Source organism: Sciurus vulgaris (genome assembly GCF_902686455.1).
Source record: "Sciurus vulgaris genome assembly, chromosome: 1".
Lineage (NCBI taxonomy): Eukaryota > Metazoa > Chordata > Mammalia > Rodentia > Sciuridae > Sciurus > Sciurus vulgaris.
The window spans coordinates 211318069-211327459 of NC_136461.1; the positions used below are offsets into that span (position 1 = coordinate 211318069).

Sequence of the window (9391 nt, forward strand, 5' to 3'; positions counted from 1 at the left end):
GAACTTGCTTATGAATAGAAGTAACGCCTGCTGTGCTTGGGGCTCAGACTTTGGGGATCATCCCTCTGGGCTGGGACTCCACTAATAAAGCATTGCTTCCAGGTCTTAGCGTCCTAACCCTCGTTTCCCACACAGCCATGCCCCTCGGAGTGGCCGCTGCACAGGATGGGGTAGGAGGCCAGCATCAGGTCAGGCAAGGCTGTTCGGGGCATGCAGGGCAAGAGGCTTGAGTCTGGGCACCAAGTGGCAGTGGCCAGGGGACAGGGTGTGGCTCTGGTGGGGGGCCTTCCTCCCTCTGGGTGTGAGCTTGTAGCAGGCAGGTGAAGAGGGTGGAGGCTGAGGGGGCCTCGGGGGAGGCTGGGGGCCTGGCCTGCACACCTGCCTGCCAGACTCCAGAATGGAGACAGACACCGTTTAGGGAGTCTCCCAGCCACACCTGGCCATGGGAGCCAGCTCCGCCAGGCGGGCAGGAGGCCTGCCTCCACTTGCCCGAGCTGTGTTTGTCCCTGGCACCTGGGCAGGGATGTGAGGAATAAAGAGGTAGGGGACGGGAAAGGACACCTCTTCCAGCCTCTGAACTCCAAAAGGGCAGAGGAACAGGACAGGGACTCAGGCAGACGTGGCAACTGGCAGGACATGGCAGGGCAGGGCAGGCCCACGGGCCCGGAAACAGGGACACTCAGAGCCATGGCCTTTAGGACCTGGGCAGGTTTCTGAGGAAGGGCCTCTGCTGCCCTGGCAAGCAAGTCCTGGGCAAGAGTGGGGGCTCTGGTTTTGCTCCCCAGAAAGTGCCCTGGGAGGAGACACAGCCTCGGGAGGCCTGTCAGAGGGGTGGAAGGGCCCTGTGCCTTTAGGGATGCAGACCGTGAGGGAGGGGCACTCTGCGGGGTTGAGGGCAAGGTCACGCAGGATGCCGGCACCTTGGGGGAACGCCAAGGCTCAGAAGAGCTCCCAGGGAACCGAGGGAGGCCCCCTGGGACTGACCGGACACTGCTCCTGGCGCCCTCTAGGGGCACACAGTAGACCAGGAGGCCCGGGTAGGAAGCAGGTGCTGTCCCCCACGGGGCAGGAGAACGGCAGCCTTCTCTGAAGCCCCCCGCTGCCTGAGGTGCCGGGCCCATCCTCCCTCTGAGGGCAAGAGTGACCAAGACCAGAAAACCCCAGACCTGACATCTCTGCCACTTTATTCATGTCTCAGGAGAGCCTGGGGGAAGGCCGGAAGACAGCACTCTCAGGGAAGGAAGAGGGCCTCCCCATGCCCAGTGAGTGCACGCCCTGCCCCCACGTTCCAATGCCTGATACCAAGTCCCAAGGTGCCCGCCCATCCCCACAGGGGCAGCCAAGGGACTGTTTGAAGGGCCTGTGTTCACCTGGAAGGGGCCGGTGGTGCTGGGGCGGGGGCATGGTGAGCATTTGGAGTCCCTAGGAAGCCCTGGGCGGTGGGTCTGTGATGGTGGCGGGTGGGAAATGTGAGCGAGGGGGCGTGAGGGAAGGTGGGGTGGCCACAGGAGTGCAGAGCTGGAAGGCGGTCGCCCGAGCACAGCCACGTTCTCCATGCCAGCACTGCTCCTGGCACAGGAGGGGCTGGGGCCCATGGATGTGCACGAGGCCCTAAGGCAGCCTTGGCGGGGTGCACCCCAGCCTGGGCCCCTCAGTCCCAGCCCTGAAGTGAGGGTGCAGAGTGCTGGGGGACCCTGTGGCACTCTTCCCACTCCAGAATGGCCGGGAGGCCCGGAGCCAGGCAGACTGGCTCCTGGAGGTGCCCCCTGCGAGAGCCTGCGGGCTGTTCCTCATCAGGGCAGGAGACCCAGGGGCTGCGGCCCTTCATTCTCTCCGGGGCAGCGGGGGCGGTGCTGGCTGTGCTCTGGGAGGAGGGGACTGAGAGCCGGGCCCGCGACCCTCCCCTGGGACTGAGTGTGGTGTGGAAGCTGCTCAGGGGCAGACAGGCCCCTGCTGCCAGGGGCAGAGACCCGGGCGGGGCCCTCACCAGGCCGCGTGGAGCAGGGCCCACAGCAGGCTGGCGGCGGCACTGGCCCCCAGGGTCCCCAGGCTGCCCTCCAGGCCTGTGGCTGCGCTGCGGTTGCACTGGCTGCCCTGGCAGCAGGAGACGGAGAGGGCACGGCCGTCTGAGGACACCGTGCTGTTGGGGCAGGTTGGGGCGCAGGACTTCATGACGAGAATGCCGCCGGGGTTGGCTGTGGAGAGAGGACAGGTCCATGGGTGGCATGAACCACAGGCCCAGAGGCCCCACCACCCACCCAGCCCTGCCACCTGGCACCTAGGGCCATGGGCACAGCCTGCTTTGGAGGTTCCTGGGACCTCGAATGCTTGCGGGGCCCGAGGGGCCCCTTGGGGTGCCTCAGGAGACTCGCTGTGGTGGGGTCCTTGGTGCCTCAGTGACCGCTCTCCCCTGCTGCCTGGCACCTTTGTGGCCTTTGGGTTCAGAGTCACCTGAAGGCTCCTCCCTTCCCCAGTGTCTGTGAGCACTCCCCCGCCCTGGGCTTCAGTGACCGGAGGACAGACACCAGCCCAGTTCCTCGTCACCCGCGAGGGAACCTGAGATAGCAGTAAAGAAGAGGATGACAAGGACCCGCAGCCTGCACGCTGCCCCCAGGCCTCACGTGTGGCCACGGGGAAACGGCCCTGCCTCTGTGCACAGGCCAGCTGGTGGGGAGCTGTAATCCTGCCCCCAGGGGCCTCCTCCGAGACTGACCCAGAGGTAGTGGGGTGGGGTTGGGTGCTGCCGCCTCTGGGCCCGGGTCCTCCATCTGCTCTGTTCTGGTCATGAGTGAGGCTGTGGCTGGGCTGGGCCTGGACAAAAGGGAGCCTGCAAGGCCAGTGAAATCCGCCTGCTGGCCACAGGGCTGAGCCACCCTCTCGAGCGGCTGAGGACAGCTTCCGCAGGTGGGACGGGACACCAGGCAGCGGCACTCCTTCCCACCTTGCCAGTGTGAGTTCGTTCTGAGGCACCCTGGTTAGCACGTCCTCATGCCAGTGTTTACGCAGGGAGCTTTCGTACGGGTCAGGTGGAAGAGAGGCAGTGTTCACAGCCCCCTTCTGAGAAATCGCTGGGGGACAGGGACAGCGACGTGGACAGGCCGGTGTGTTCGCCAGCACTGGTTTAGAGAGGAGCCCTGGCTCTGGCCGGAGCTCAGCCCTCCCTCATGGGCGGCTCTGAGCCGCTTCCTCACCTGAGCAGTGGGCCTTTGAGCCGGGCCCCGGCAGGCTTGGGTCAGAGGACGGGCGAGTGCTCAGGGCCGGTGCAGGGTCGGGAGCTGACCTGGTGGCACCCCCTTTCTCTGCCCACCTCAGGGCCAGGAGTCAGGGAGGCCCACCACCTGCTGGGGTTGCCTCGGGGGCCAGGGGCGGGAGGACGTTGCCTTCTCCCCCAGACCTCCTGTTACTGCTCCAGTGCCTCCTGTCAGCCTCTGCACCCCCTCTGTACCATGGTCGGGCTTGGCTGTGACCGCCGAGGCCCCTGGAGGACCGGAAAGCCTGCACCCATCTCCGTATCCCCACATCCGGGGCACTCAGGGACACGGGTGGATATTCAGGGAGGAGCGAGCGGGGAGCAGGCGCCCGAGGGTGCTGGGAGAAGCCCCGCCCCCGGAGGCACAGTGCTGTCGAGGCAGCTGGTCCTTCTGACTGTGAGACCTGAGGCTCAGGCGAGGGGCCCCGGGTCCCAGCTACTGGGCACCCCTGGGGAGAAGAGCCTCCAGGCTTCACCACCCTGTTTCTCTGGGTGGCACCTTGTTTTCATCTCCCAGCAGGGTGTCCACAGGGCCACTGCGAACCAAGGGCATCCTCTTGACCTGCCACCCCCTGCATTGCGTGCAGCCTTGGCAGGGCGGGTGTGCCTGACATCAGGGGTAGGGTCGGGGTGGAGTGGGGGGCAGAGGTGTCTCCAGGTGGGGCCTTGCTCTGCCCCTTCAGCCCCGGGCTGGGAGGGGCCCAGGGCCCTGAGGTAAGAGCATGCCCTCTGGGTCCTGCCGTGTGCTTGTGGCCCGAGCAGGGCACACCTCTGTAAATGAGTGGCTCTGAGTCTGAGAGGGGAGCTTTGGTCAAGGCCAGGGTTGAGGAGGCTGTGGCCCAGTGAAGGGCCCAGAGCTGCAGTGCTACCCGACTTCCCTTCCTGACACGCAGGCCAGGAGCCTGGAGAAGCGCCCAGTAACCACTGCAGCTGCCGTTTACCAGGCCGGAGAACCTCGCGGACATGATCCCAATGGTGGCAGCAAACTGCAAGGCAAGAGGACCCCAGGCTCGGAGGCGACGTCGCCTGCCCAGGGTGCCCTGACCAAGGTCTGACGGTCTGCCTGCACACTTCGTTCCTCTCAGCTGCCCCTTCCTGGCCACCTTCCCCACTACCTAGTGTCATCCCTTGAAACCAGGTCAGGCCTAGCAGCCCTGGGGGTCCCCAGTGGTGACCTGCTTCACTGTGAGCAGCACTTTCTCATCTATCCTGCTCAGGTCCTGAGGTGACCTCTGGGCTACTCCTGTGCTCTGCCTGGACTCCTGACACTGTAACCTCTTGGCCCCATGCCTGAGCTCTGACCCCACTCGGAGGGAAGCTCAGGGAAGAACCCGAGCGCACAGGGAAGGAGGAACTCTGGCCTGCGGCGCTGTGGGAAGGGCCGTGGTCAGTGCGCTGGACGAGGCTGGCCTGCTGCAAAGTGGACAGGGCAGAGATCCAGCTCAGGGAGTGGGCACATGGGCAGGAGGTCATTGTAGCCATGGCTGACTTGAGATGGAGCTGGGAAGAATCCAGGAGGCACACGGTCCTGGAACGCTGGGCTCTGGAGCTGGGAGGGGATGGGGCTCGGTCTCCCACGTGTCAGTGTGTGTGCGAGGCCCTGTCTCCTGCGTTGACTCGCAGGTTTCAACTGTGACCTGGAGGGCAGTCTGTCCCGGGCCTGGCTGGGTGTGCGGGGGCGGGCCGGGGCGGTGTGGCCCAGGGTACTCACTCGCCCTGGTGATCACACAGTACTTGTCCGTCGGGGCACACTCCACTAGAGACTCGCAGTTCTCGTGGCCGCAGCACACGTGGCAGTGCAGGGCCCGGGCTGCGGGGAAGCACAGGCGTCAGTCTGGGCTGGGCTGGGGCTGAACGCCCAGCTGCCTGCCCTGTGGCCCACACAAGGTCACACTCGGGGCTCCTCCCCCCTGCTCCAGGGGTGCTGCAGGTCTTCGGAGGGGCTGACAGGCTAGGGGCGTTGTGACGGTGATTGGGACATGCTCCCAACTCTGTCCTCTCTGACCCTGCGGTTGTCAGTGCCAGGCTGTCAGCTCGAGGGACAGGCAAGTGTGGGGCATGGTGTGGACAGGCCACCCTTGGGCTGGGCTCACAGCCCCTCTGCCCATGTCCCTCCTAGCACCTGTGGACTCAAGCATCTTCTGTCTCTTCCCTGCAGCTGCCTCTGGAGAGGGACCAAGAGCACAGTGGAGCCACATCAGTGGTACCAGCAGAAGTTCAGATGAACTTCAGTTGGTGGATGGATGGATGGATGGATGGACAGGTGGATGAAGGGTGGGTGGGTGGATGGGTGGTTGGTGGAGGTGGATGGATGATAGGTGGGTGAAGGGTGGGTGGGTGGATGCACGGGTGAGTGGTGAGTGGGTAGGTAGGTGGGTAGATGAATGCAACAGTCATGGAGCAACAAGACCAGTGCAAGTTGCTTCAGAGGTGAGCTGGGTTCTGATTCTCACCATCTCCCTCTGTGTGAGCCACGGCATCTCACCTGTGAGATGGGAATCACAATCATCTTGGAATTCTCACAGTGTGAAATGGTGTAATGCATAAGGCATGTGGCTCTGGCCTTTCCGTCCCTCCAGGGATGGGACGGCTGCCTAGAACTCGGAGGCTGCTGGCACGCCTGACCCGGGCAGGCTGGCTCTGAGAATCTTCCCTCTAACAGGTGCTTAGGGCTGTTCAGTGGGAGGGCGGGAACCACCTGGGCCCTGCCCCATCTGCCTGAGGCCTGCTGGTGACCCTCAGCCCTGGGATGAACAAAGCTTGTAGCACCAGCCCTTTGTCCAGGCTGCCGATGGGCAGGAGCTGGCAGGCCCTAGAGATGGCTGGCTCTGGGTGCTATGTGATCAGCCCAGCTTCCAGCCAGCGGGACTGTGCCAAGGTCGCCCTACACAGACAGCAAGCTGCTGGGTGCAGCTGGCCCATGGACAGTGGTGTGACCTGCAGTGGGCTGGAGCAGAATGGCCACTCTGTGGACTCTGTCTCCAGGGTGAGGAGGGCGGTGATGTGGAACGGGAGGCCCTGAGTTGGGTCTGCAGGCGTGGATTTCTAGGGGTAGTCTGGGGACAGAAATGATGGTTTGTACAGGTGCGAGGACCCCGGAGCTGTGACGGGGCACAGGAGGCCAAGAAGTCCAAACACAAGGTCCTGGTGTGGGGGCCAAGCTGCCTGGGCCTGTAGGGAGTTCCCTGCAGGTTTCCCATAGGCTGTCATATGGAGTGTCCTGCGGGGCTGTCCTTCAGGGGTTCCGTGGACAAGGCACACCCACTCCCACTGAAGAGCTCCACCTATGGAGTGAGGTGGTCACACCATCCACACAGGGGCCAGCCCATGTTCAGCCATGGTCACGGTCCTATGCGGACAGCAGGGAGGTGCTTAGTCCCCACCCTAAGCTCAGAGCCACGCTTCCCGTGTCAGGGCTTTGGAACTCCCAAGGAGAAATAGCCTTCCTGTTGGCCATGACCCCTGGCCGTTTCTGCCTCCTCTCTCTGCAACTAGTCTGTGGTACTGCTGGGGCCAGAGAGGCACTCCCAGGTTCCTCTGAGCAAGGACTTACAGTAGGTCAGTCTCCCCGCCGAGGTTCTTCAGACCCTCTGCCCTGGGCGCTGGTGAGAGACCCCAGCTAACTCTTGGTAGGTCCTCAACTGTGGCCAGCTACCCACAGGTGCTCAGCCCTGGAGGACAAAAGCACTGGCCAGGTCCCACCTCTGGCTCGGGCCTCTCAGTCCTTCTCACCTACGGCTGTGCCCTGACCCTGAGACTGGTGAGACCTGAGTGTGCCCTGGCCTGGCATCTTGCACGCCTGTCTTCTCTGGTAAGTGCCCTCACTTTGACTTCTGTCATGGCCTCTGGAGTCCGCCTCAGGCCCTTGCCAATGCCCCTTCCTTTGCCTTCCCAGCCTCCTACTGAAGGTGTCCCTCCAGCTGGACTGTCCCCAAGGCTCTCTTCCACACCCCCAGGGGAAGCTGATGGGGCTAATTATCCGCCAAGTGATAGTTATTCAGCTGATAATCACATGCTGCAGAACATCCCTTCCCACCCCTGGCCTCATTTCTGTCCCCAAACCAGCTTATCAGGGTCAAGGAAGAGTGGGCCCGGGTGGGGGTGACCCAGTCATCCTGTTTTGCCTGGGAGCTTCCTTCTTAGCACGGACAGTCCTGCATCCCAAGTACCCCCTGTCCTGGGGGGAAAGGGATAGAAGTTTGCCCCAGTGCCTGGGCACACAGTCTGCCTCCCCAGCCTTCTCCCAGAGTTTTACCTCCACAAGAGCCAGAAAGGTACCAGACACCAGGTCCTATGTGAAGAGCCGCAACATGTGTCCAGGCAGGGGCTGCCTGAGGGGCCTCACTCTCCCTCCCTGTGGCTCCCAACCCAGGCCCAGGCCCCAGGGAGCACCCGGCATCCTTGGCAGAGAGCCAGCCCGTGCCCAGGCCCCCCGTGCCCTGCCTGGAAGCCCGCCCTGCTCCTGCATGCAGTCAGCAGACTTACCCAGGGTGGTGCACACAGTAGCCAGAAGCAGCAGCACCAGGAGGGACCTCATGGTGGACATCCGCCAGGACTGGGGAGCCACGGCGTAAGGGTGCCTTTATACAGCCGCCGGGTGCCAGGGTCAGACCTGGTAATTTAGCTGGAAGATGAGCTTGGGCTGGCAGGGCTGGCCTGACTCATGCCCCTCGGGCTCCCTCGGCCCCGCCCCCGGGCCCCAGGGCTCTCAGGAGTCCTCTGTGCCCACCTCTGCCTGTCCCTTGGTCCTGAGCCAGCAGCTTCTCTTCCCTGAAGTTAAAGCTAGACACCTGTTGGGGCTTCCTGGGGTCTGATCCTGAGTCTGACTTGGAGGTCTGGGCAGGGTGAGGCCCTGGCTCCCAGCAAGCTCTGGGGCTGATGGTTCTGCTGCTCCTGAGGCAGAGCCCAGGAGCACCCAGCAGCCCATTTCAACCAGATCCCCAAGTCTGGCTTCCAGGTTAGCTTGGGAACTGCAGAGTGACCAAGGTCCCCGGGGGCCACAGGAAACAGCCCATGCTTGCATTGGTTCACGGGGTCTTGCCGGCTCTTAGAGTCTGAGGGGCAGGAGCTTGGGGCCTCCTGGTGTCTCTCCTCCATCCCTTCAACGGCTGGCCTCCAGGACTCCCTGTCTCTTCCTACCCTCCCTCTACTCCAGGTGGCTCTGGCCCTCTTGTGTGGGCCACTGACACCTACCTCCAGGCCCTTCCAGGCCTTGTGCCCAGAACACCCCACCCAAGGACAAACCATCCTGTCAGAACGCTCTTAACCCCTGTTCCTGGCCTATACCCAGCACTCACATGGGGCCTGGCCGCTTTCCAAACCCTTTCTGGGGACCTGGGTGCCCAAGGGTCTCTCTTTCCTCACCTTGGAGGGTGATGAGCTGCTGGCTGCTTACTGCTAGGCCACAGGTGGAAAGAGTATCAGTCAGGTTCAGGGAGGGAGGTGAGGGAAGATGGGGGTCAGCTGGGGTGATTCACCTCCACAGACAGGCACTCCAGGAGGGCTGGATAGTGTATCTGTCAGTGATATTTTATTTTAACTACTTAGATTCCCTTAGAAGCTCCATAGTTTGTACATATGGTGTGTGAGCTCCCATTTGTCTCAGCCCCAATGATAAGGGTCCGCCCCCGTCAGGAGCACACCAGAGGGCATTGTGAGGGACCACGAGGCCTTCCCAGGACAGGGCACCTCCACGAGCTACGATGGGCAGCTTGGGCTCTGCTCACCCCACCCACTCACTCCATGTCTCCTCTGAGCTCCGAGTCCCCTGGCGGTGGGCACAACAGTGACTGAGCGCAGCCAGCCTTTGCAGGCCCCAGAGGCCTGGTCGTGCCCAGCAGCCGCTGTCTCCCAGGCCCAGAGCCAGCCTTGCCTGGAGCTGGCCCGAGACAGGGACTGGACTTGGGGCCTGGGCACCTTCCCAGATGCAGCCCCAGCCCTCAGCCCAGCCTGAGATTCTCTTGCTCTGGGGCAGGGAGGCAGTCGGGAACAGTGATGGAACGGGACTGTTAGCAGCAAGCAGGGCACGGGCCCTGAGCCGAGCCCTGGAGGGAAGTGGAGGAGACCCAGAGCAGGTGCCCCACTTGGCATCTCCTTCCGGTGGGCTCCAGACGGGTGCCTCAGGGCAGGCAGCACACCCCC

General features: G+C 63.4%; 1 protein-coding gene across 1 annotated transcript; it reads right to left on the reverse strand.

The window, feature by feature from the left end:
* Nucleotides 1-1958: 1958 nt before the first annotated feature.
* LOC306669881 (lymphocyte antigen 6D-like) lies at nucleotides 1959-9188 on the reverse strand. The gene is made up of 4 exons (XM_079154026.1): nucleotides 8990-9188; nucleotides 7736-7874; nucleotides 4962-5060; nucleotides 1959-2195 (listed from the first exon to the last, which is right to left on the reverse strand). Exons 2-4 carry the CDS (start codon nucleotides 7794-7796, stop codon nucleotides 1984-1986), a joined length of 372 nt encoding a protein of 123 aa, XP_079010152.1. The 5' UTR covers nucleotides 7797-7874; nucleotides 8990-9188; the 3' UTR covers nucleotides 1959-1983.
* Between the last annotated feature and the right edge of the window lie 203 nt (nucleotides 9189-9391).